The following is a 26,188-nucleotide window of genomic DNA, read 5'->3' on the forward strand; positions in this document are numbered from 1 at the left end:
CCAGTCCTCAGGGAGTGCCTGGGCTTGGGGCAGCACCCAGGGTGTCCCATCTGTGTGCCTGCAGGCAGAGGAGTGCCATCGCTGTCCTTGTGCCCGGGGATGGCTGTGCTCCTGGGGCACAGGCTGACCCAGTCTTCTCCCCTCTCTCCTCTCCCTCTCCAGGTTCCCTGGTCCAGGCAGCACTGACTCAGCCGCCCTCGGTGTCAGCGAACCCGGGACAAACCGTCCAGATCACCTGCTCCGGGATTAGCAGCGGCTATGGTTATGCTGGCTGGTACCAGCAGAAGGTACCTGGCAGTTGCCCCGTCACTGTGATCTACAGCAACACCAACAGACCTTCGGGCATCCTGTCACGATTCTCTGGCTCCAAGTCCAGCACCACGGGCATGTTAACCATCAATGTGGTCCAAGCCGAGGACGAGGCTGTCTATTACGTGGTAGCTATGAGAGTAGCAGATATACTGGTGCCACGGTGGCACAGAGCAATGTGGAAGTGATACTAAAACCACCTGCCATCTTAAGCACATATTAGGAGTCTCTACTGTCCCCATTTGATGGTGGATGAGTCCCTACCCTGACCCTTCCCTTGCTGCCCTGTGCTGCTAGTGGCTGTGCTTGGTGTTCCAACTTGGCCATCCCTTAGAATCACAGGCCTTGCCCATCCCCAGTCATTTGGGGAAGGGATGACCACCAGCTGCCCTGTCCCTGTCCCACGCTGCGGGGCTGAGTTCCCCCTGTGTTCACCGAGTGGTGTCCAGAGCCCTGCCGGGTGTCTCCCTGCCCTCTGCCAGCCCAGCTGTGCCAGGAGCCCCCGGGGCGCGAGCCCAGGGGAGTTCAGCCCTGCTGAAACTGTGTCCCCAGCACCAAGAGGTGGGGATGTGCCATGTTCAAGGGAGCTGGGCAAAGCTTTGCCTTCCGCCCCTGGAAGGGATGTTTGTCGTGGGTGCAGCAGCTCGAGGGCCGTGTGTGAGGCTGGTGGGACAGAGCAGGGCTGGCCGGGGGCTGCTCTGTTGTGCTGCAAGAGGAGCCACGGGCTGCTCCAGCACTGCCTGTGTCTGCCCAGTGCCAGCTCATTGGGCTCCTGCTCAGCCTGTGCAGGAGCACCCCAGCACCTCTGTCCCCCTGAGAAGCCCCTGGCCCTGGGCATTGCCCCAGGACGGCCCCACGACAGCAAGAGACTGTGCAGCACCCTGGCCCCTTCCGTCTTTTGTGTCAGGAGCTGCCACCTGTCTGGCCTCATCCCTCTCCTCCTCGTGGTGCTCGCCCACAGCTCAGGTGCCCTGGCCAGACTCGCTGTGCCCAGCCAAGGCCTTTGGGCAGAGGGGTCTGTTCCCACTGCCCCGGGAGGGCTGTGCTCGTGGGGCACAGGCTGACCCCTGTCTTCTCCCCTCTCTCCTCTCCCTCTCCAGGTTCCCTGGTCCAGGCAGCGCTGACTCAGCTGCCCTCGGTGTCAGCGAACCCAGGACAAACCTTCCAGATCACCTGCTCTGGAGGTAGCAGCAGCAGCAACTGGTATGCCTGGTTCCAGCAGAAGGTACCTGGCACCGGCCCTGTCACTGTGATCTACCAGAATGACAAGAGACCCTCGGGCATCCCTTCGCGATTCTCTGGCTCCAAGTCCGGCACCACGGGCACGTTAACCATCAGTGGGGTCCAAGCCGAGGACGAGGCCGTCTATTACTGTGGTGGTGCTGACAGCAGCAGCAACTATGGTTTCTGGTGGCATTGAGTAATAGGAAGTGAGAAACAGACTCTAAAATCGGAGGAAGGGTTTCAACCCTTCTCCCTCCTGGCTGGCTGTGGGGCTGAGGCAAGTTCCTGTCCCCTTTGCACAACCATGGCTGTGAATGTCTCCTCTTTCCTGATCCAGAGAACTGCAGGTTCTCTTGGTCTCCCCCTGACAGCCGGGGAGGAGCATTATCTTTGCCCCAACAAAATTCACAGTGTTGCCTTGTCACCCTCCCCGCTGCCTCTTCCTAGTGATGACCATGTTGTCCTGCTGCTGCCAGAGCAGCCTCTGTGCTGAGATGTGTTGTGCTGTACTCCCCAAATTTGCAAGTGACTGTGGTGGCATCCATTACTCTCTGAATATGATATTCCTATCTCACTGCCCCAGGAGGGCTGTGCTCGTGGGGCACTGGCTGACCCCTGGCTTCTCCCCTCTCTCCTCTCCCTCTCCAGGTTCCCTGGTCCAGGCAGCACTGACTCAGCCGGTCTCAGTGTCAGCGAACCCAGGACAAACCGTCCAGATCCCCTGCTCTGGGAGTAGCACCACTTTTGGCAGCTACTATGGCTGGTACCAGCAGAAGGTACCTGGCAGTGCCCCCATCACTGTCATCTACTGGAATACCTACAGACCCGCGGACATCCCTTCACGATTCTCCGGATCCATATCTGGCACCACGGGCACGTTAACCATCAGTGGGGTCCAAGCCGAGGACGAGGCCGTCTATTACTGTGGCAGCTACAATGGCAGCAGTACTGGTCATCATGATGGAGGCACAGACACTGGCTTTCCTCTCCTCTTGCTTTTGCCAGTTCTACTTACACGACGCTTGTAGTTTGTCCTTGGGCTCTGTGTGCTGGGCTGAGTCGCTCTGTGTCATCATGGCATTTAGGCACAGGGAGGTCCTGTCCCTGTCACACTTCCTGGGGAGGGCTGTGCTCGTGGGGCACTGTCTGACCCCTGTCTTCTCCCCTCTCTCCTCTCCCTCTCCAGGTTCCCTGGTCCAGGCAGCGCTGACTCAGCCGCCCTCGGTGTCAGCGAACCCGGGACAAACCGTCCAGATCACCTGCTCTGGGGTGTACAGCAGCAGCAGCTATGAAGTGGGCTGGTACCAGCAGAAGGTACCTGGCACTGCCCCTGTCACTGTGATCTACTGGAATGACAAGAGACCCTCGGGCATCCCTTCGTGATTCTCTGGCTCCAAGTCCGGCTCCACGGGCACGTTAACCATCAGTGGGGTCCAAGCCGAGGATGAGGCCGTCTATTACTGTGGTGGCTACGGCAGCAGCTATATTGATACCACACTGACATGGAGCAACGGGAAAGTGATAAAAAGTACTCTTGCCATCACAGACATGTAGTAGTCTCTGTTGTCGCTGTTTGATGGTAGGACAGGTCCCTGCCATGTCCCTGCCCTTGCTGCCCTGAGCTGCCAGTGGCTGTGCCTGGTGTCCCAGCTCAGCTGTCAATTAGAGCCCCAGGTCTGTGCCTGTCCCCTGTCATTTGGGGAGGAGATCTACAGCACTTGGCAACATGCCATTCTTCTTGGCCACATTACCTACGCATGGGCTCCAAGCTGAGGAGGAGGCGGAGAGGCTGTCTGTAACTGTCGTGGCTGGGACAGCAGTGCTGAGGAGGGTCACTGCAACCCCCATCACCTGGGAAGAGAGAAACAAACCTGCTGCTGCCCCAGAGCCCCTCGGGTGCTGCCTGCTCTGTGGCTGTGGAAAGCCCCAGAATCGCTGGGTCTGTAGGTCCCTCTGGAGGCTGTCTCGTCCCACTCCTTGCTTGAATCTGGGTTGGATACTGTAGCTTGCCCACAGCCTGTCCAGGCCGGTTTTGAATATCTCCAAGGCTGGAGACTTCACAGCTCTCTGGGCAACTCGTTCCGGTGTTTGACCATCCTTGCAGCAGGAAAAAGGTTTTCCTATCTTCAGGCATCTTTTCCTGTGTTTCAGTCTGTGCCCATTGCCTCTCGTGCCCTCAGCGGACACCTCTGAGAGGAGCCTGCCTCCATCTCCTTTCCTACCCATATTGTTGTTTCTAATGTTGATAAGATGTCCCTGAGGTTCCCTGCCTTGGGCTCTGCCACCCCAGCTAGCGCTGCCTCTCTCTGTACAAGTGATGTGCTGAGCGCGTTATCACTATCAGAGCCCTTCTCCGCCTTTGATCCCATCTGTCCCCATCCCTGGCGGGGGAGCCCAGTGCTGTCACAGCGCTGAGCTGTGTCACCGAGCTCTGAGTAGAGGGGAAGGATCCTCTCCCCGACTGCTGGCAATGCTCCTGCTAAGGCAGCCCATGGGTGCGTTGCTGGCTCCTGTGCAGCTTGATGGCTTCCCAGCCCTCCGTGGCCTTTTCTGCCAGGGGTCTGCTGCCGCTTTGGCCCCTGCGGGCCTGGGCATGGGTGTCCCACCCAAGGAAAAGGCACTGCATGGCTCTTAGCAAGAGAAGGGCCAAGAGCACAATTATTGATCCCCAGAGGCAATGGGGAAGGGCAGGAATGTGCAAGAGCTGTGCAGGGCCTGGGAAACCCATAGGAGAGGAAGATGTGGAATTTCTAGTGTGGGGTGCTGGGGATTGGTGTCATCCCACCCACTTGACTGGGTGCTGCGAGCATCGTCTGCCCCACCCCCAACTCCCTTTTCTTCCAGTAGCCCGGCTCTCCTGAGCCCTTTGTCCCTGCAGCTGCTCAGCCCATCTGCGGACAGGGGCTCTGTGCTGCTGGGATTTAGGTTCTGAGTTGGGATGTTTCTCCACTCTGTGCCTGGAGACAATCCCTGCTGCATCTGGGGTGGTGGGGTTGGGCGGGGAGCAGGGAGGGAGGTGGGGAGAGAAGCACGAGCAGGATCCAGCCATGAGCATGGGGTCAGATTTGCATGGAGGGGCCGTGCTCCGGGCAGGCGGGGACTTAAAAGGGAGTCGGGGTCTGCGACACAGCTCCATCGGTGTGGGGACACGGATCTGGTGGGATCGCACCATGGCCTGGGCCCCTCTCCTCCTCGTGGTGCTCACCCACAGCTCAGGTGCCCTGTTCAGACTCGCTGTGCCCGGCCAAGGCCTTTGGGCAGAGGGATCCTTCCTCACTTCCCCGGGAGGGCTGTGCTCGTGCGGCACTGGCTGACCGCTGTCTTCTCCCCTCTCTCCTCTCCCTCTCCAGGTTCCCTGGTCCAGGCAGCGCTGACTCAGCCGGTCTCGGTGTCAGCGAACCCAGGAGAAACTGTCCAGATCCCCTGCTCTGGGAGTAGCACCAGCTTTGGCAGCTACTATGGCTGGTACCAGCAGAAGGTACCTGGCAGTGCCCCCATCACTGTCATCTACTGGAATACCTACAGACCTGCGGAGATCCCTTCACGATTCTCCGGATCCCTGTCTGGCACCACGGGCACGTTAACCATCAGTGGGGTCCAAGCCAAGGACGAGGCCGTCTATTACTGTGGTAGCTACGACAGCAGTTACACTGGTGCCACAGTGACACAGAGCAATGGGGAAGTGATACAAAATCCTCCTGCCAACGCAGACACATATTAGAACTCACTGTTGTCCCTGTTTGATAGTAAGACAGGTCCCTGCCATGGCCCTGCCCTTGCTGCCCTGAGCTGCCAGTGGCTGTGCCTGGTGTCCCAGCTCAACATTCCCTTAGAGCCCCAGGTCTGTGCCTGTCCCTTGTCATTTCGGGAGGGGATTCATAGCACTTGGGATCATGACATTCTTCTAAGCCACGTTACCTACGCTTGGGCTCCAAGCCGAGGAGGCGGAGAAGCTGTCTGTAACTGGGCTGGCTGGGACAGCAGTGCTGAGGAGGGTCACTGCAAGCCCGGTCACTGGGGAAGAGAGAAACAAAACTGCCGCTGCCCCAGGACCCCTCGGGTGTCGCCTGCTGCTATGGCGGCTGCTGCTGCTGCTGCCGCTTGGTCACGGTGTTGGAGCAGCACATGTGCCTGTGAGGTGGCTTCTGCTGTGGGGCACGTGCTTGGCTCCAACCGGACCCCTCCAGCTGCCTGTAGGGAGACAGGCCCCTGCATCCCTGCCCTGCTCGTGCCCATCGGGGTCTCTGTGCCCCGAGCGCTCTGGGACGGGCAACGTCGAGGAGGTGGGGGTGTTTCTTACAGCTGCAGCTGCTCTTGGGCTGGGCACGAGGCTGCCACAGGCAGCTGCGATGGCTGGGCAGGAGCAGGGCTGGCTGGGGGCTGCCCCAACAGCTGTGAGCAGAGCCCCTGGCCTGCCCTGGCTCTGGCTGCGTTTGCCCAGCACCAGCCCCTGCCCCTTGGGCTCATGACCTGCTCGTGGGGAGCCATCGCTGAGCCCCGGGGCTCGGTGCTGAACGACCCCGGTTGTGCCGCGGGGTGGGTGGCTGGGGAGAGCGAAGGTGTTGAGCGGTGGGCCTGGGCTGGCAGGGGAAGAGCCAGGGCAGAAAAGCAGCGGAGCAAGAGGGTACCTTAGGGGCCTGGGACACCCGTAGGAGGGACACGTGTCAAAAGTGGGGTAGGGAGTGCTGGGGTTTGGCGTCATCCCCATCCCTTCAAGGGGAGCTGCTAGCACCGCCTGCCACCCTGGGGGACCCCATTCCCCCCAGCCACCCAGCTTTCCTGAACCCATTGGCCCTACAGCTGCTCGGCCAGGACTTGGGATGGGGTGATGGGTCTGTGCTGGTGGGTTTTTGGTTCTGAGTTGGGAGGTGGTGGTGCTCTGTGCCTGAGGACAATCCCTGCTGCGTCTGGGGTGGTGGGGTTGGGCGGGGAGCAGGGAGGGGGGTGGGGAGAGAGGAGCGGGCAGGATCCGGCCATGAGCGTGGGGTCAGATTTGCATGGAGGGGCCGTGCTCCGGGCAGGCGGGGGCTTAAAAGGGAGCCGGGGTCCGCAACACAGCTCCATCGGCGTGGGGACACGGATCTGGTGGGATCGCGCCATGGCCTGGGCCCCTCTCCTCCTCGTGGTGCTCGCCCACAGCTCAGGTGCCCTGGCCAGACTCGCTGTGCCCAGCCAAGGCCTTTGGGCAGAGGGGTCTGGTCCCACTGCCCTGGGAGGGCTGTGCTCGTGGGGCACAGGCTGACCCCGTCTTCTCCCCTCTCTCCTCTCCCTCTCCAGGTTCCCTGGTCCAGGCAGCGCTGACTCAGCCGCCCTCGGTGTCAGCGAACCCAGGACAAACCGTCCAGATCACCTGCTCTGGGCTGTACAGCAGCAGCGGTTATGCTGCCGGCTGGTTCCAGCAGAAGGTACCTGGCACCGCCCCCATCACTGTGATCTATGACAGCAACAAGAGACCCTCGGGCATCCCTTCGCGATTCTCTGGCTCCAAGTCCGGCACCACGGGCACGTTAACCATCAGTGGGGTCCAAGCCGAGGATGAGGCCGTCTATTACTGTGGTGGTGTTGACAGCAGCAGTACTACTGCCACAGTGGCACAGCAGAATGGGGAAGTGATACAAAAACCTCTTGCAATCACCTGTGTCCTTTAGGAGTCTCTGTTCTCCCTGTTTGATGGTAGGACAGGTCCCCGCCATGACTCTGCACTTGCTGCCTGTGCTCATGGTGGCTGTGCCTGGTGTCCCAGCTGGACCTTCCCTTAGAGCCCCAGGTCTGTGCCTGTCCCCTGTCATTTGGGGAGGGGATTCACAGCACTTGGGAACGTGACATTCTCTTTGGTCACATTACCTATGCTTGGGACCTTAGACAAGGAGGAGAAGAATGTGGTTATCACTTACTGGGCTGGCTGGGACAGCAGTGCTGAGGAGGGTCACTGCAACCCCCATCACCTGGGGAAGAGAGACACAAACCTGCTGCTGCCCCAGGGCCCCTCAGGTGCTGCCTGCTGCTGTGGCTGTGGAAAGCCCCAGAATCGCTGGGTCTGGAGCTGCCTCTGGAGTTTGTCTTGTCCCATCCCCTGCTTCAAGCTGGGTTGGCTACTGCAGCTTGCCCACAGCCTGTCCAGGCCGGTTTTGAATATCTCCAAGGCTGGAGACTTCACAGCTCTCTGGGCAACTCGTTCCGGTGTTTGACCATCCTTGCAGCAGGAAAAAGGTTTTCCTATCTTCAGGCATCTTTTCCTGTGTTTCAGTCTGTGCCCATTGCCTCTCGTGCCCTCAGCGGACACCTCTGAGAGGAGCCTGCCTCCATCTCCTTTCCTACCCATATTGTTGTTTCTAATGTTGATAAGATGTCCCTGAGGTTCTCTGCCTTGGGCTCTGCCACCCCAGCTAGTGCTGCCTCTCTCTGTACAAGTGATGTGCTAGGCCCGTTATCACTATCAGAGCCCTTCTCCGCCTTTGATCCCATCTGTCCCCATCCCTGGCGGGGGAGCCCAGTGCTGTCACAGCGCTGAGCTGTGTCACCGAGCTCTGAGTGGAGGGGAAGGATCCTCTCCCCGACTGCTGGCAATGCTCCTGCTAAGGCAGCCCATGGGTGCGTTGCTGGCTCCTGTGCAGCTTGATGGCTTCCCAGCCCTCCGTGGCCTTTTCTGCCAGGGGTCTGCTGCCGCTTTGGCCCCTGCGGGCCTGGGCATGGGTGTCCCACCCAAGGAAAAGGCACTGCATTTCTGTTTCTAAGAGTAAGGGCAAGGGTACCATTATTGATCCCCAGAGGCAATGGTGAAGGGCAGGAATGTGCAAGAGCTGTGCAGGGCCTGGGAAACCCGTAGGAGGGGAAGATGTGGAATTTCTAGTGTGGGGTGCTGGGGATTGGTGTCATCCCACCCCCTTGACTGGGTGCTGCGAGCATCGTCTGCCCCCCACCCCACCTCCCCTTCCTTCCAGCAGCCCGGCTCTCCTGAGCCCTTTGTCCCTGCAGCTGCTCAGCCCATCTGCGGACAGGGGCTCTGTGCTGCTGGGATTTAGGTTCTGAGTTGGGATGTTTCTCCACTCTGTGCCTGGAGACAATCCCTGCTGCATCTGGGGTGGTGGGGTTGGGCGGGGAGCAGGGAGGGAGGTGGGGAGAGAGGCACGAACAGGATCCGGCCGTGAGCATGGGGTCAGATTTGCATGGAGGGGCCGTGCTCCGGGCAGGCGGGGACTTAAAAGGGAGTCGGGGTCTGCGACACAGCTCCATCGGCGTGGGGACACGGATCTGGTGGGATCGCACCATGGCCTGGGCCCCTCTCCTCCTCGTGGTGCTCACCCATAGCTCAGGTGCTCTGGCCAGACTCGCTGTGCCTGGCCAAGGCCTTTGGGCAGAGGGATCCTTCCTCACTGCCCCGGGAGGGCTGTGCTCGTGCGGCACTGGCTGACCGCTGTCTTCTCCCCTCTCTCCTCTCCCTCTCCAGGTTCCCTGGTCCAGGCAGCGCTGACTCAGCCGGTCTCGGTGTCAGCGAACCCAGGAGAAACTGTCCAGATCCCCTGCTCTGGGGGTAGCACCAGCTTTGGCAGCTACTATGGCTGGTACCAGCAGAAGGTACCTGGCAGTGCCCCCATCACTGTCATCTACTGGAATACCTACAGACCTGCGGAGATCCCTTCACGATTCTCCGGATCCCTGTCTGGCACCACGGGCACGTTAACCATCAGTGGGGTCCAAGCCAAGGACGAGGCCGTCTATTACTGTGGTAGCTACGAAAACAGCAGCTACACTGGTGCCACAGTGACACAGAGCAATGGGGAAGTGATACAAAATCCTCCTGCCAACGCATACACAAGTTAGGACTCTCTGTTGTCACTGTTTGATGGTAGGACAGGTCCCTGCCCTGTCTTTGCCCTTGCTGCCCTGAGCTGCCAGAGGCTGTGCCTGGTGTCCCAGCTTGACTGTCCCTTAGAGCCCCAGGTCTGTGCCTGTCCCTTGTCATTTCGGGAGGGGATTCATAGCACTTGGGATCATGACATTCTTCTAAGCCACATTACCTATGCTTGGGCTCCAAGCCGAGGAGGCGGAGAAGCTGTCTGTAACTGGGCTGGCTGGGACAGCAGTGCTGAGGAGGGTCACTGCAAGCCCGGTCACTGGGGAAGAGAGAAACAAAACTGCCGCTGCCCCAGGACCCCTCGGGTGTCGCCTGCTGCTATGGCGGCTGCTGCTGCTGCTGCCGCTTGGTCACGGTGTTGGAGCAGCACATGTGCCTGTGAGGTGGCTCCTGTCATGTGGCACGTGCTTGGCTCCAGCCGGTCCCCTCCAGCTGCCTGTAAGGAGACAGGCCCCTGCATCCCTGCCCTGCTCGTGCCCATCGGGGTCTCTGTGCCCCGAGCGCTCTGGGACGGGCAACGTCGAGGAGGTGGGGGTGTTTCTTACAGCTGCAGCTGCTCTTGGGCTGGGCACGAGGCTGCCACAGGCAGCTGCGATGGCTGGGCAGGAGCAGGGCTGGCTGGGGGCTGCCCCAACAGCTGTGAGCAGAGCCCCTGGCCTGCCCTGGCTCTGGCTGCGTTTGCCCAGCACCAGCCCCTGCCCCTTGGGCTCATGACCTGCTCGTGGGGAGCCATCGCTGAGCCCCGGGGCTCGGTGCTGAACGACCCCGGTTGTGCCGCGGGGTGGATGGCTGGGGAGAGTGAAGGTGTTGAGCGGTGGGCCTGGGCTGGCAGGGGAAGAGCCAGGGCAGAAAAGCAGCGGAGCAAGAGGGTACCTTAGGGGCCTGGGACACCCGTAGGAGGGACACGTGTCGAAAGTGGGGTAGGGAGTGCTGGGGTTTGGCATCATCCCCATCCCTTCACTGGGAGCTGCGAGTGCCACCTGCCACCCTGGAGGACACCCTTGCCCCCAGCCACCCAGCTTTCTTGAACCCATTGGCCCTACAGCTGCTCGGCCAGGACTTGGGATGGGGTGGTGGGTCTGTGCTGGTGGGTTTTTGGTTCTGAGTTGGGAGGTGGTGGTGCTCTGTGCCTGGGGACAATCCCTGCTGCGTCTGGGGTGGTGGGGTTGGGCGGGGAGCAGGGAGGGAGGTGGGGAGAGAGGAGCGGGCAGGATCCGGCCATGAGCGTGGGGTCAGATTTGCATGGAGGGGCCGTGCTCCGGGCAGGCGGGGGCTTAAAAGGGAGCCGGGGTCCGCAACACAGCTCCATCGGCGTGGGGACACGGATCTGGTGGGATCGCGCCATGGCCTGGGCCCCTCTCCTCCTCGTGGTGCTCGCCCACAGCTCAGGTGCCCTGGCCAGACTCGCTGTGCCCAGCCAAGGCCTTTGGGCAGAGGGGTCTGGTCCCACTGCCCTGGGAGGGCTGTGCTCGTGGGGCACAGGCTGACCCCGTCTTCTCCCCTCTCTCCTCTCCCTCTCCAGGTTCCCTGGTCCAGGCAGCGCTGACTCAGCCGCCCTCGGTGTCAGCGAACCCAGGACAAACCGTCCAGATCACCTGCTCTGGGCTGTACAGCAGCAGCGGTTATGCTGCCGGCTGGTTCCAGCAGAAGGTACCTGGCACCGCCCCCATCACTGTGATCTATGACAGCAACAAGAGACCCTCGGGCATCCCTTCGCGATTCTCTGGCTCCAAGTCCGGCACCACGGGCACGTTAACCATCAGTGGGGTCCAAGCCGAGGACGAGGCCGTCTATTACTGTGGTGGTGTTGACAGCAGCAGTACTATTGCCACAGTGACAAAGCACAATGGGGAAGTGATACGAAAACCTCTTGCCATCACATGTGCCCTTTAGGAGTCTCTGTTCTCCCTGTTTGATGGTAGGACAGGTCCCCACCATGACTCTGCACTTGCTGCCTGTGCTCATGGTGGCTGTGCCTGGTGTCCCAGCTGGACCTTCCCTTAGAGCCCCAGGTCTGTGCCTGTCCCCTGTCATTTGGGGAGGGGATTCACAGCACTTGGGAACGTGACATTCTCTTTGGTCAAATTAACTATGCTTGGGACCTTAGACGAGGAGGAGAATGTGGTTATCTCTTACTGGGCTGGCTGGGACAGCAGTGCTGAGGAGGGTCACTGCAACCCCCATCACCTGTGGAAGAGAGACACAAACCTGCTGCTGCCCCAGGTGATGGGGGTTGCAGTGACCCTCCTCAGCACTGCTGTCCCAGCCAGCCCAGTAAGAGAAACCCCACAAACCTCAGGTGCTGCCTGCTGCTGTGGCTGTGGAAAGCCCCAGAATCGCTGGGTCTGGAGCTGCCTCTGGAGTTTGTCTTGTCCCATCCCCTGCTTCAAGCTGGGTTGGCTACTGTAGCTTGCCCACAGCCTGTCCAGGCCGGTTTTGAATATCTCCAAGGCTGGAGACTTCAGAGCTCTCTGGGCATCTCATTCCAGTGTTTGACCATCCTTGCAGCAGGAAAAAGGTTTTCCTATCTTCAGGCATCTTTTCCTGTGTTTCAGTCTGTGCCCATTGCCTCTCGTGCCCTCAGCGGACACCTCTGAGAGGAGCCTGCCTCCATCTCCTTTCCTACTCATAGAGTTGTTTCTAATGTTGATAAGATGTCCCTGAGGTTCCCTGCCTTGGGCTCTGCCACCCCAGCTAGCGCTGCCTCTCTCTGTACAAGTGATGTGCCGAGCGCGTTATCACTATCAGAGCCCTTCTCCGCTTTTGATCCCATCTGTCCCCATCCCTGGCGGGTGAGCCCAGTGCTGTCACAGCGCTGAGCTGTGTCACTGAGCTCTGAGTGGAGGGGAAGGATCCTCTCCCCGACTGCTGGCAATGCTCCTGCTAAGGCAGCCCATGGGTGCGTTGCTGGCTCCTGTGCAGCTTGATGGCTTCCCAGCCCTCCGTGGCCTTTTCTGCCAGGGGTCTGCTGCCGCTTTGGCCCCTGCGGGCCTGGGCATGGGTGTCCCACCCAAGGAAAAGGCACTGCATGGCTCTTAGCAAGAGAAGGGCCAAGGGCACGATTATTGATCCCCAGAGGCAATGGGGAAGGGCAGGAATGTGCAAGAGCTGTGCAGGGCCTGGGAAACCCGTAGGAGGGGAAGATGTGGAATTTCTAGTGTGGGGTGCTGGGGATTGGTGTCATCCCACCCCCTTGACTGGGTGCTGCGAGCATCGTCTGCCCCCCACCCCACCTCCCCTTCCTTCCAGCAGCCCGGCTCTCCTGAGCCCTTTGTCCCTGCAGCTGCTCAGCCCATCTGCGGACAGGGGCTCTGTGCTGCTGGGATTTAGGTTCTGAGTTGGGATGTTTCTCCACTCTGTGCCTGGAGACAATCCCTGCTGCATCTGGGGTGCTGGGGTTGGGTGGGGAGCAGGGAGGGAGGTGGGGAGAGAGGCACGAGCAGGATCCGGCCATGAGCATGGGGTCAGATTTGCATGGAGGGGCCGTGCTCCGGGCAGGCGGGGACTTAAAAGGGAGTCGGGGTCCGCGACACAGCTCCATCGGTGTGGGGACACGGATCTGGTGGGATCGCACCATGGCCTGGGCCCCTCTCCTCCTCGTGGTGCTCGCCCACAGCTCAGGTGCTCTGGCCAGACCCGCTGGGCCCGGCCAAGGCCTTTGGGCAGAGGGATCCTTCCTCACTGCCCCGGGAGGGCTGTGCTCGTGGGGCACTGTCTGACCCCTGGCTTCTCCCCTCTCTCCTCTCCCTCTCCAGGTTCCCTGGTCCAGGCAGCGCTGACTCAGCCAGTCTCGGTGTCAGCGAACCCAGGACAAACCATTCAAATCACCTGCTCTGGGATTAGCGACAGCTATGTCGGCTGGTACCAGCAGAAGGTACCTGGCAGTGCCCCCATCACTGTCATCTACTGGAATACCTACAGACCTGCGGAGATCCCTTCACGATTCTCCGGATCCCTGTCTGGCAACACGGGCACGTTAACCATCAGTGGGGTCCAAGCCGAGGACGAGGCCGTCTATTACTGTGGTAGCTACGACAGCAGTTACACTGGTGCCACCTTGACACAGAGCAATGGGGAAGTGATACAAAATCCTCCTGCCAACGCAGACACATGTTAGGACTCTCTGTTGTCACTGTTTGATGGTAGGACAGGTCCCTGCCCTTGCTGCCCTGAGCTGCCAGAGGCTGTGTCTGGTGTCCGGCTTGGCTGTCCCTTAGAGCCCCAGGTCTGTGCCTGTCCCTTGTCATTTCGGGAGGGGATTCATAGCACTTGGGATCATGACATTCTTCTAAGGCACATTACCTACGCTTGGGCTCCAAGCCGAGGAGGCGGAGAAGCTGTCTGTAACTGGGCTGGCTGGGACAGCAGTGCTGAGGAGGGTCACTGCAAGCCCGGTCACTGGGGAAGAGAGAAACAAAACTGCCGCTGCCCCAGGACCCCTCGGGTGTCGCCTGCTGCTATGGCGGCTGCTGCCGCTGCTGCCGCTTGGTCACGGTGTTGGAGCAGCACATGTGCCTGTGAGGTGGCTCCTGTCATGTGGCACGTGCTTGGCTCCAGCCGGTCCCCTCCAGCTGCCTGTAAGGAGACAGGCCCCTGCATCCCTGCCCTGCTCGTGCCCATCGGGGTCTCTGTGCCCCGAGCGCTCTGGGACGGGCAACGTCGAGGAGGTGGGGGTGTTTCTTACAGCTGCAGCTGCTCTTGGGCTGGGCACGAGGCTGCCACAGGCAGCTGCGATGGCTGGGCAGGAGCAGGGCTGGCTGGGGGCTGCCCCAACAGCTGTGAGCAGAGCCCCTGGCCTGCCCTGGCTCTGGCTGCGTTTGCCCAGCACCAGCCCCTGCCCCTTGGGCTCATGACCTGCTCGTGGGGAGCCATCGCTGAGCCCCGGGGCTCGGTGCTGAACGACCCCGGTTGTGCCGCGGGGTGGATGGCTGGGGAGAGCGAAGGTGTTGAGCGGTGGGCCTGGGCTGGCAGGGGAAGAGCCAGGGCAGAAAAGCAGCGGAGCAAGAGGGTACCTTAGGGGCCTGGGACACCCGTAGGAGGGACACGTGTCGAAAGTGGGGTAGGGAGTGCTGGGGTTTGGCATCATCCCCATCCCTTCACTGGGAGCTGCGAGTGCCACCTGCCACCCTGGAGGACACCCTTGCCCCCAGCCACCCAGCTTTCTTGAACCCATTGGCCCTACAGCTGCTCGGCCAGGACTTGGGATGGGGTGGTGGGTCTGTGCTGGTGGGTTTTTGGTTCTGAGTTGGGAGGTGGTGGTGCTCTGTGCCTGGGGACAATCCCTGCTGCGTCTGGGGTGGTGGGGTTGGGCGGGGAGCAGGGAGGGGGGTGGGGAGAGAGGAGCGGGCAGGATCCAGCCATGAGCGTGGGGTCAGATTTGCATGGAGGGGCCGTGCTCCGGGCAGGCGGGGGCTTAAAAGGGAGCCGGGGTCCGTGACACAGCTCCATCGGCGTGGGGACACGGATCTGTTGGGATCGCGCCATGGCCTGGGCCCCTCTCCTCCTCGTGGTGCTCGCCCACAGCTCAGGTGCCCTGGCCAGACTCGCTGTGCCCAGCCAAGGCCTTTGGGCAGAGGGGTCTGGTCCCACTGCCCCGGGAGGGCTGTGCTCGTTAGGCACAGGCTGACTCCTGTCTTCTCCCCTCTCTCCTCTCCCTCTCCAGGTTCCCTGGTCCAGGCAGCGCTGACTCAGCCGCCCTCGGTGTCAGCGAACCCAGGACAAACCGTCCAGATCACCTGCTCCGGGCTTAGCAGTGGCAGTGCTGTCGGCTGGTACCAGCAGAAGGTACCTGGCACCGCCCCTGGCACTGTGATCTACTGGAGTGACAAGAGACCCTCAGGCATCCCTTCTCGATTTTCTGGCTCCAAGTCTGGCTCCACGGGCACGTTAACCATCAGTGGGGTCCAAGCCGAGGACGAGGCCGTCTATTACTGTGGTGGCTACGACGGCAGCAACAATGTTCCCACAGTGGTGCAGCACAATGGGGAAGTGATACAAAAACCTCCTGCCATGGCAGGCACATGTTAAGAGCTCTGTTGTCTGTTTTATGGTTGCACATGCCGCTGCCATGTCCCTGTCCCTGCTGCACGGCACTACCGGTGGCTGTGCCTGGTGTCCCAGCTTGACCTTCCCTTAGAGCCCCAGGTCTGTGCCTGTCCCCTGTCATTTGGGGAGGGGATTCACAGCACTTGGGAACGTGCCATTCTTCTTGGCCACATTACCTATGCTTGGGATCTTAGACGAGGAGGAGAATGTGGTTATCTCTTACTGTGCTGGCTGGGACAGCAGTGCTGAGGAGGGTCACTGCAACCCCAGCACTGGGGAAGAGAGACACAAATCCACTGCTGCCCCAGGGCTCCTTGGGTGCTGCCTTCTCTGTGGCTGTGGAAATCTTGAGAATCACTGGGTCTGGAGCTGCCTCTGGAGTTTGTCTTGTCACATCTCCTTGCTCGAATCTGGGTTGGCTACTGCAGCTTGCCCACAGCCTGTCCAGGCCGGTTTTGAATATCTCCAAGGCTGGAGATTTCACAGCTCTCTGGGCAACTCGTTCCAGTGTTTGACCATCCTTGCAGCAGGAAAAAGGTTTTCCTATCTTCAGGCATCTTTTCCTGTGTTTCAGTCTGTGCCCATTGCCTCTCGTGCCCTCAGCGGACACCTCTGAGAGGAGCCTGCCTCCATCTCCTTTCCTACTCATAGAGTTGTTTCTAATGTTGATAAGATGTCCCTGAGGTTCCCTGCCTTGGGCTCTGCCACCCCAGCTAGCGCTGCATCTCTCTGTACAAGTGATGTGCTGAGCCCCTCATCACCCTAGGAGCCCTTCACTGGCCTTGCTTCCATCTGTCCCCGTCCCTTGCTCGGGACCGCAGGGAAAGGGCACTGCATGGCTGTTGCAAAAGAAGGGGCAAGGTCACTGCTGTAGAGCCCCAGGGGCATCAGGAAAGGCAGGAATGGCCAAGGCTTATGCAGGGCCTGGGACACCCGTAGGAGGGAAAGATGTGGAATTTTCATTGTGGGATGCTGGGGATTGGTGTCATCCCACCCCCTTCACTGGGAGCTGCGAGCATCTCGGCCCCACCCTTCCCCCTAGCAGCCTGGCTCTCCTGAGCCCATTAGTACTGCAGCCGCTTTGCCAGGACTGGGTATGGGGAGGTTCCATGCTGGTGGGTTTTAGTTTGGGAGTTGGGAGGTGTCTCTGCTCTGTGCCCGTGAACAATCCCTGCTGCGTCTGGGGTGTTGGGGTTGGGCGGGGAGCAAGGAGGGGGGGTGGGGAGAGAGGCGCGGGCAGGATCCGGCCATAAGCGTGGGGTCAGATTTGCATGGAGGGGCCGTGCTCCAGGCAGGCGGGGGCTTAAAAGGGAGTCGGGGTCCGCGACACAGCTCCATCGGCGTGGGGACACGGATCTGGTGGGATCGCGCCATGGCCTGGGCCCCTCTCCTCCTCGTGGTGCTCGCCCACAGCTCAGGTGCCCTGGCCAGACTCGCTGTGCCCAGCCAAGGCCTTTGGGCAGAGGGGTCTGGTCCCACTGCCCCGGGAGGGCTGTGCTCGTGTGGCACTGTCTGACCCCTGTCTTCTCCCCTCTCTCCTCTCCCTCTCCAGGTTCCCTGGTCCAGGCAGCGCTGACTCAGCCGCCCTCGGTGTCAGCGAACCCGGGACAAACCGTCCAGATCACCTGCTCCGGGAGCAGCTACAGCTATGGCTGGTTCCAGCAGAAGGTACCTGGTACCGCCCCCGTCACTGTGATCTACGGTAATAGCAAGAGACCCTCGGGCATCCCTTCGCGATTCTCTGGCTCCAAGTCTGGCTCCACAGGCACGTTAACCATCAGTGGGGTCCAAGCTGAGGACGAGGCCGTCTATTACTGTGGTAGCTATGACAGCAGTTACACTGGTGCCACAGTGACACAGAGCAATGGGGAAGTGATACAAAAACCTCCTGCCAACGCAGACACATATTTGGAGGCCCTGGTGTCACTGTTTGATGGTAGGACAGGTCCCTACCATGGCCCTGCCCCTGCTGCTCTGTGTTGCCGGTGGCTGTGCCTGGTGTCCCAGCTCAGCTGTCCCTTAGAGCCCCAGGTCTGTGCCTGTCCCCTGTCATTTGAGGAGAGGATGTACAGCACTGGGTAACATTCCACTCTCCATGGCCACATTACCCATCACTTGCGTTGAAGCCGAAGCAGAAGCTATTTCTTACTGTACTGACTGGGAGCTCAGAGGTCAGACATCTCTTCGACCCCAGGTCTGTGCTCTTCCACTGTTATTTGGGAAGGGGATGACCCCCAGCAGCCCTGTACCTGCCCCGCACTGTGGGTCCAAGATTCCTTGCCCTTCCCAGCTGATACCCAGGGTCCGGCTGGGTACCTCACTGCCCTCCTCCCAGCTCAGCTGTCCTAGGAACTCCAGGGCACTGGCACCTCATGCCCCCAGACGATGCTGATTTTAGCTCACAAAGGAAGCAATTTCTGGGGGTAGATTTTTGCACATATTGTTCCAGTGCAATTTCAGGACAGTTTATGCTGCAAGGCTGCATCCTACACTTTCCCTTCTCAGTTGCTTCCATTCATGTCTGGATGAGCCACATTGCAGCAGCAGAGAGTGCCTGTTGTGGCCTCTGCTGCTGAGCCCCAGCAGCCAGGGCTCAGCAGTGGTGCATAGCCTCCCTAGTGCCCCCCGGGGACCAGCACCCCCTCACTTGCTCCTGCTGCTGCCAAGGCCTTGTGCCAGGCAGGTGGTGAAGGGCCAACACCCCTGGTACATCCAGCACAGCATCAGTCCTCCTGCTTGCCTCCCTCCAAGAAGAGCTGGACTTTCAAGCTGAATATTGTCCCCCTTTATTGTCTTCCCCTAGAATGGAATCAAAACCCCATCGAAGTCTAAGAAATGTATCTAGTGGAGTCCTTCAGGGGTCGGTACTGGGGCCAGTACTATTCAATGTATTCATCAGTGACCTGGATGAGGGAACGGAGTGCACTGTCAGCAAGTTTGCTGATGACACAACACTGGGAGGAGTGGCTGACACCCCAGAAGGCTGGGCTACCATTCAGTGAGACCTGGACAGGCTGGAGAGCTGGGCAGGGAGAAATTTAATGAACTACAAGGGCAAGTGTAGAGTCTTGCATCTGGGAAAGAACCACCCCAGGTACCAGTATAAGTTGGGGACTGAGCTGTTGGAGAGTAGCGTAGGGGAAAGGGACCTGTGGGTCCTGGTGGGCAGCAGGATGTCCATGAGCCAGCAATGTGCCCTCGTGGCCAAGAAGGCCAATGGCATCCTGGGGTGGATTAGAAGGGTGTGGCCAGTAGGTCGAGAGAGGTTCTCCTCCCCCTCTCCTCTGCCCTGGTGAGACCCCATCTGGAATAGTGTGTCCAGTTCTGGGCCCCTCAGTTCAAGAAGGACGGGGAGCTGCTGGAAAGAGTCCAGCGCAGAGCCACAAAGGTGATGAAGGGGGTGGAACATCTCCCTTCTGATGAAAGGCTGAGGGAGCTGGGTCTCTTTGGCTTGGAGGAGACTGAGGGGTGACCTCATCAATGTTTATAAATACATAAAGGGCGAGTGTCAGGAGAATGGAGCTTGGCTCTTCTCGGTGATGGCCAATGACAGGACAAGGGGCAACGGGTGCAAGCTGCAGCATAGGAGGTTCCACATTAACGTAAGGAAAAACTTTTTCCCTGTGAGGGTGACAGAGCACTGGAACAGGCTGCCCAGAGAGGTGGTGGAGTCTCCTTCTCTGGAGACATTCAAAACCCGCCTGGATGCGTTCCTGTGTGATCTACTCTAGGTGGTCCTGCTCTGGCAGGGGTTTTGGACAAGATGATCTTTGAGGTCCCTTCCAACCTCTAACAGTCTGTGATTCTGTGTGATTCTGTGAAATACTCAGAAAATGGTCATCCACAATAGATGATATCAGCTTCAGCTATATGTTTTGTACAATTTCAGTGAATTTTTTTTTGCCTGGTTTCAGCCCTTGCACCAGTGCATAAGCCTACCCAGAGGCAAACCAAACCTCTAAACCACAAAATTTTTGAAGCATCATTTCTTTTCTAGTGACTCAGGAGGTTCACTTCCTCTGCCTCTTTCTATAACCACTTGCACAAACCACAACATTTGAATAATTCTGAGTTCAACTTAAGTTTGTGCTGTTGAAATTCAGCACTCCAAGAGCTTGTTTACTCCAACCCAAGCACCCTGTGCCCTGTGAGATTGGCACCACACTGGGAACATACCAAGCAGCAGCCAAGCCTTCCCTGGAGAACCTGAAGTTAATCAGTCTTAACTGAAACCCATCCTGGCTCACCCCTGCTTTGGCTATTGCAGCTGTATGTAGGCATCCGCATTCCTCGCGTGTCTGTCTTTGCTAGTCCCACTTCCTCCTTTTTACCAACAGCCTCTGATGCCTCCTCTCCAACTCCCTTTGTGTGCCCTGAACTATGGCAGATGCTCCCAGGAGCTCCCACACGGGGGCTGCTTCTCCAAGAGCCTGTGAAGGCAGAGGCTAATAGGGTACCACCAGGAGCAGCAGCCTGGGGGCTGCAGAATGGGCAGGGGCAGCTCTGTAGGAAGCTGAGTTCCTGGGTGAGTAGGGGGTACTGCTGGCAGGGTGCTTGGAGCAAACCTGCAGTTCTCTGCGGTCTCCCGTGCAAGGAAAATACATCTGCCATGCCCTTCTGTCCATCGTGCTCCTCCCTGCTGCTCTGGAGCTGGCTTAGATGGTGGCGCAGCGACATCCTCCACCCTCAGTGCCTTGGGAAGCAGCCACCACCTTGGCAGAACTGGGTGAGATGGGTTTAAGTGCTTCACTTGGTGCTGAAAGCTGCTCTGGCACCATCCAGCTCAGCTCCTGAAGGCAGGAGGGTGCCCAGGGCAGGACCGGCCGCACACAGCCCTCCCCTGTGCTCACCATGGCAGTAATGCGAGTTCCCGCTCAGCACACACATGCACTGGGGCCTGCTGCTCTCAGCTGCCATTCAGCTTGTGCTCCTCACACCTCCCTGGCCCCCAGCTTGCCCATAGCCCAGGCCATGCCACCCACTCAGGGCTGCCCGTGCTCAGGCATCTCTGCACGGCCCAGCCAGACCAGGCGTGTTGTGGAGGAGCGCTGTGACGCTCAAGCGGGGTGAAGCTGGCCCAGGCAAGCTGCCACCCCCTCCCCAGAGACAAGGTGAGACTGATCATAAAGCAGCCAAAGGTAGGCTGGCCCAAACCGGGGGGTTGGGGGGACACACACACCTTCACAAAATCTTGTGAGCCAGCGAGCATTTTCTATGGGGGGTATTTGGAGGGGGATTGACATGTAATTTCAGCCAAGACTTTGGCCAACAGTGGTACAGCTGCTGAATATCCCTTGGGAGAGATAGGCAATGGGGAGGATGCACAAACACCATCCCTACTCCGTAATCCATAGCAAGCGGCACCGCATAGGCTGCGTCAGTGACTGGGAGCCCGGCTGCCTCCCCACCATGCTCACAGGGCACTGGTGCTCCTGGCTGGGCATAAGCAGCTGCTTGGCCTCCTTCTGCACAGCGATGTGTCACTGCATTTATTTCTTTGGCAGTCCTCAGTAAGTCGCTCTGATGCTCACACAGGGTCTTCCCAATGCTGGGAGGTGTATGGGCTCTTCCTGGAGTTCGGGGTGTTGTTTTTTTTTCTTTCTTCATCTTCTCCATTTGGTTATAGTAGCCTGTCCTCCATCTGTCTAACTGCACTGAATTGTAGTCATGTACCTTTCCTTGACAGGAGGAAACAAGAGCTAATTAGGCTTTGCTGCTTTCAAATCTGCAGACCCTCTACTGGTTCCATGTGTCTTGTTCAACTTGTCTGAGTGCAGGAGTTACTGGGTAAAAGTGTATCTATATATTTGACAGCCAGCCAGATTGTACTGGAGTTTATGAAACAGAAATTTCTTAACATTTCTCTTTCTCCTAAGGCGAACCTACGCTACGATGAGGAAATATATAGGAGGTTGAAGTAGAAGGCTTCAAGTCTCAACAGATGGGTTGGGCTTGTTGGCTGAGGACAAGGTTGCCTTTTTGTGTCTCATGGGCAATCAGGAGGATGACTGCTTCTTCAGCCTCCAAAAAGCAGCGTAGCTGAGTCTTGGCTACAGCTGCACATGATGTGGCACAGGACCAACGCGTGGGATGCTGGTGACGGGAAGTCCTGCAGACACACACACTGCGTGTACTCCGGAGAGCTGGGACCTTTTACCTCCAGGGCAGCATTTTTAGATCACTAGGCTGAGTATTAAAAAAATAAGCTGACTGCAGAGACCTTGAGCTATTATCTCCTTTGCTGGTGGTAGGAGCTGCACTGAGAGACTCCAGCCAGGACCAAAACCCACAGGTACAGCTGTGTCTGCACTTTGAAGACATTCCTCCTTCCACATCCGCATCCCTGCGCTACTCTCTCCCCTTGGTTGCCCAATCCCTGCACCACTCTGTCCCAGCCCAAGGTTGCCCCCACTGTCCACCTCTTCCCAACATCCTCCAAGGAGCTCTCGATGCAGAACAAAGCCACCCTGGTGTGTCTGGTGGGAGACTTCTACCCCAGCATCACAGGTGGCCTGGCTAGCCGATGGCCAGATCCTCTCCAACGGGGTCAAGACCAGCCAGCCCCCATGGCAGACCAACAACCAGTACATGGCCAGCAGCTACCTGACACTGAGTGCCAATGAGTGGAACGGTCGTAACACCTATGTCTGCAAGGTCACACATAAGGCTGGCACCATCACAGAGGTCCTGAATAGACCTGTGCTCCTAATCCCACTGGGGAATACACAACCCTGGCCCTGGAACATCACATCCTGTGGCACAGTGCTTCACCAACTGCCCCATCCCTGTTCCCTCCTTCTGTGCAAGTCTCTGCCACCTCTGTGGTCCCTTCCTTCTCCCTGTCCCCGAATCTCTCCCATCCGTCCTGCCCTGTCCCCTTATCCTGGGTATCATCCAAATAAATCCTGAGCTAGCTCTAGCCCTGCATCCACATCTCCCAGTCTTTCCTCCTTGGTCAAATGTGACCAAGACCCTGCAACAAAACACGGCCCCGATCAGCAAGAGCTTAACTGCTCACTCCCACGTCTTGAGCGCCCTGGGTTGGTGCGTTTTCCCTGCAATGATCTTCAGCTGGTACTCAGGTGTCCCCAGCTCTCTCCTGCCTTCCCTCCCCAGGTTCCTGCCCCAAATTCTGCTGCATCCAGGCAGCAGAGTAGGAGCCATCTCAGGTGCTGGGGCTGCACCAGCCCTGATTTTTGTCTGCAGGCACTGGCTTGATCTCCGGTAGGAAAGGTTCGAGCCAAATTAAGTTGAAGAAAGCAGCCAGCCAGGGCTCCTCTGCTGCAGTGCCCAATGCCAGCCAATGCCCCTAGCCCTCCCCTCTGCCTGCAGACCAGGCCCCCTGACAGAAATAAAATCCCCCGTGAATTCAGCTGTTGGTTATCACCCACTGATGCAGCCACAGGTGCCTTCAGCAAGCATACCGGGGCGTGATCCTCGGTCATGACTGACAGACTGCTTTGGCTCAGGGGAGCTCTGAACTTCCCTGCGCAGGAACCAGCCCAGCACCAGTGCTTTTGTTGGCACTGAGATGCCAGGTGTGATGGAGAGAAGTGCTTATTTACCCTTGGTGGAATGGTCCAGTGCCCCATGCCCAGCCCTGAGTGCAGGACTGAGCTCCTGCACAGCGGTGGACACAGTGCAACGGCAGCCGGGGCTGCACCCCTCCCCTGCCACAGGCTGCCCCAGCACAGGGCACCCCGAAACAGCTGCCACAAGAAGGCTCGACTGCCCGCCAGGCACCAAAAACCCTGCCCAGGTAAGCATGTGGGCTGTGCTGGGGTCTAGTTTTTGCCGTGGAGAGTGAGGCCAGGCTGCAGGGTCACAGGCACACAGAAGTGGGGTCCTCCACGGCACCTATGCCAGTGCTGGTGTTTCTGGGTAGTGGGAAGGACAGGTGGATGGTTTACTCATGAGGTTTACCCACACACATACTGTCCGATGGCCAGTGGTCACCCTTCGCCCCAGCCACAGCCGTGGTGTCCTGAGAGGTTGCAGGATGGTAGCCAGTGCCCCTCCAGGGCAGCCCACAGCCACCTGCATGGCAGCAGCTCAGGTCAAGGCAAGGTGCTGCCTGTTGTGTCTTAAGGGCACCCAAAGCCTCCACCAGCCCTTCCTCACCTGGGATTAGTGTCCCCACACCACTGGCAGGGACATGGGCTTGTAATCACAAGGTGCACAGTCCTGGGTGGCACTGGGTCCCTGGAGCAGCCAGCGACAAAGACACATCTCTGGAGACCCCAGCCAACACTGTCCATGCAGGACAACAGGGCCAAGGCCACCCATTTTCCCGTGGCCCCTCCAGCAAGAACACACAGTCATCCCCATATGGCTGTCCTGCTGCTCCTGCCCTGCCACATCCACCGGGGTGTGTCCGGCACCATTCATCCAGCCTGCTATGTCCATCAGGGCACCTCCATCCTGTCACCTTCATCCTGCTGTGTCCATCGGGGCAGGTCCGTTCCGTTACTGCTGTCCTGCTGCATCCATGGGGCCGAGGACTGCTCCTGCCATGAGGCAGGGAGTTTTTGCACTGCCCTGTATCACTGTGTGGTGTATTCGGAGCCGGGACCCTGCTGACCGTCCTGGGTGAGTCGCCGACTTCTCGGTCTTTCCTTCTTCCCCACCATGAAATTGTGACATTTTGTCGATTTTTCAGTGACTTTGGGGTTTTTTCTTGGACTTGGCGCTGGGCTGGGGTCTGCCGCTGGTTCGGGGATGGGCACTAAGTGCAGCGTTGTGGTTTGTGTCTTGTCCCTGTGGACTTGGAGGGCTCTGGTGCATGCCGCAGAGGGTTGGGAGTTATTTTCTCCGTTGAAAGATCTTAAAATTTGGCCAGAAAATGTGCCTGAGGTCTCAGGGAGCCTACTTCAGAAAGTCAGGTTTAGGTCTCTAAGAAAGTCAGTTTTTGTCTTTGTTAAAGAAAAGTCATTAGTCTAAGGTATAAGTCCTCAACTCTTAGTCCTGAGGACTAAGTCTGTCACCCTTGGTGAGGAGCAGGGGCTTCTCTGTGGGGTCTCACGGCCAAGGGTATGGGCACTGCGAAATGGCAGCCAGTCCTCGGCCGTGAGCAGGCTGAAGTTGCAGCTGACTTTGTGTTAAAACGGCATGTCCCTGGGATCTTAACCAAAAGTTTTCAGGGGTACCATAAAGAGCCCGTCGTCCAGGTAAGCCATGTCAAAGACGGAGAGTATTGTGTTAAAAATGCTGCTGGGAACACTGTTTGTCTGTATTTGTCTGTAATTTTAAAAATAATTTGGCCAAAAATCCCAATCTGAACCAAATTACTAGGCGTGTAAGAGCGAGAAAAATGTAGTTTGCCAATTTCTTCAGCAGAAAGTTTTTAATGGCAAAGTCCTTCTGTTTTTCGAACAGAGATAGAGAGAGAGAGAGACATTGTAAATTCGAGGAGGCAGCAGAACCACTTCAGAAAGACCAAACATCTTTTCTCTGTCTTTCTTTGGGTGATTCTTAGTTGTACATTTTCTGAGACAAGTCTGAAAGTGTCTGAAGGAAGAAGTGGGCAGAAAACAGGATTGTTTGCCTTTGAAATATTTATTTTTTAAAAAATTGTCTTGCAAAAGGAAAGAAATGGATTTATGGCAACTAACCACAGATTTGTTTTATATATATATTTTAGATATATGAATATACATAATATAGAAAACATATATATATAATTACATAAATACATAAATATGTATATTATATAAACTATATATAATTATACATTTATATAAGTATGTATGACATATATATGTATTATATTGTGTATTTTAGATATGTGATATATAATATGTATTTATACATATATAACATATAAAACATATTTACAATATATAATGTATTATATATGTAATTATATATGTAATATATAATATACATACATCTGATGTGTATTAGCTGTATATATCTATTGTACATAATGTATATATGCACTTATATATACATACTATATATATAACACATACATACAAATATATATGGGATGTATGCATGTGTGTATATGTATCATACACACATTTTTTAATTTTTTTTTATATATATATATATATATATATATATATAAATATATAGATAGATATATGTATCCCAAACCTAAATACATGAGAGTTATAAATGCTAAACTCTTAGCTGTGGGGGAGGTGGGCAGTGCCAGCTGGGACAGGCAGAGCAGGTGGGCAGGGGGCTGTGGTGGGCACAGGGTCCCCCCCTGACCCCGGGCCGCTTTCTCTCCCCTTGCAGGCCAGCCCAAGGTTGCCCCCACTGTCCACCTCTTCCCGCCATCCTCTGAGGAGCTCTTGACGCAGAGCAAAGCCACTCTGGTGTGTATGCTGGGAGACTTCTACCCCGGCGCCGTGCAGGTGGCCTGGCTAGCCGACGGCAAGACCCTCTCCAACGGGGTCGAGACCAGCCAGCCCCAGCGGCAGACGAACAACCAGTACATGGCCAGCAGCTACCTGACGCTGAGTGCCAGCGAGTGGAAGAGTCACGAGACCTATGCCTGCAAGGTCACGCACGAGGCTGGCAATGTGGAGAAGAACCTGAAGAGATCCGAGTGTTCTTAACCCCCCCGGGACCTCCCCACACCTGGTGGTCCCTCACTGGCCCCCTCCCTCTTCCCTGCTGCTGGGGGCAGTGGCTCCCTCCCCACTGCAGATGTCTTTCCCTACGTCCCCCTGCCCCCTGCTCCTGTCCCCCTGTCCTGAGTGTCACACAAATAAACACCGACACTGAACTAGCGCTGGCTCAGCA

General features: G+C 57.8%; 1 protein-coding gene and 2 gene segments (V, D, J or C); all 3 read left to right on the top strand.

The window, feature by feature from the left end:
* The first annotated feature begins 4,703 nt into the window (after positions 1 to 4,703).
* LOC147414308 (Ig lambda chain V-1 region-like) lies at positions 4,704 to 5,254 on the top strand. The segment is given in 2 exon segments: positions 4,704 to 4,749; positions 4,884 to 5,254. Coding segments are annotated over 2 exon segments (417 nt in total).
* Positions 5,255 to 6,631: 1,377 nt separating this feature from the next.
* Positions 6,632 to 7,181, top strand: LOC147414309 (Ig lambda chain V-1 region-like). The segment is given in 2 exon segments: positions 6,632 to 6,677; positions 6,811 to 7,181. Coding segments are annotated over 2 exon segments (417 nt in total).
* A 9,624-nt stretch (positions 7,182 to 16,805) lies between these two features.
* Positions 16,806 to 26,188, top strand: LOC104344641 (immunoglobulin lambda-1 light chain-like). 3 transcript variants are annotated; one of them, XM_086474402.1, is made up of 5 exons: positions 16,806 to 16,851; positions 16,986 to 17,276; positions 20,084 to 20,139; positions 23,977 to 24,022; positions 25,679 to 26,188. In XM_086474402.1, exons 1-5 carry the CDS (start codon positions 16,806 to 16,808, stop codon positions 25,999 to 26,001), a joined length of 762 nt encoding a protein of 253 aa, XP_086330528.1. In that variant the 3' UTR covers positions 26,002 to 26,188. The 3 variants fall into 3 exon arrangements, with proteins under 3 accessions (XP_086330528.1, XP_086330529.1, XP_086330530.1); XM_086474403.1 differs by lacking the exon at positions 20,084 to 20,139 and having other exon boundaries at positions 23,951 to 24,022; XM_086474404.1 differs by lacking the exon at positions 20,084 to 20,139 and having other exon boundaries at positions 16,986 to 17,267; positions 23,951 to 24,022.

This window comes from Leptosomus discolor, chromosome 16 (assembly GCF_034619465.1).
Source record: "Leptosomus discolor isolate bLepDis1 chromosome 16, bLepDis1.hap2, whole genome shotgun sequence".
NCBI classification, from domain to species: domain Eukaryota; kingdom Metazoa; phylum Chordata; class Aves; order Leptosomiformes; family Leptosomidae; genus Leptosomus; species Leptosomus discolor.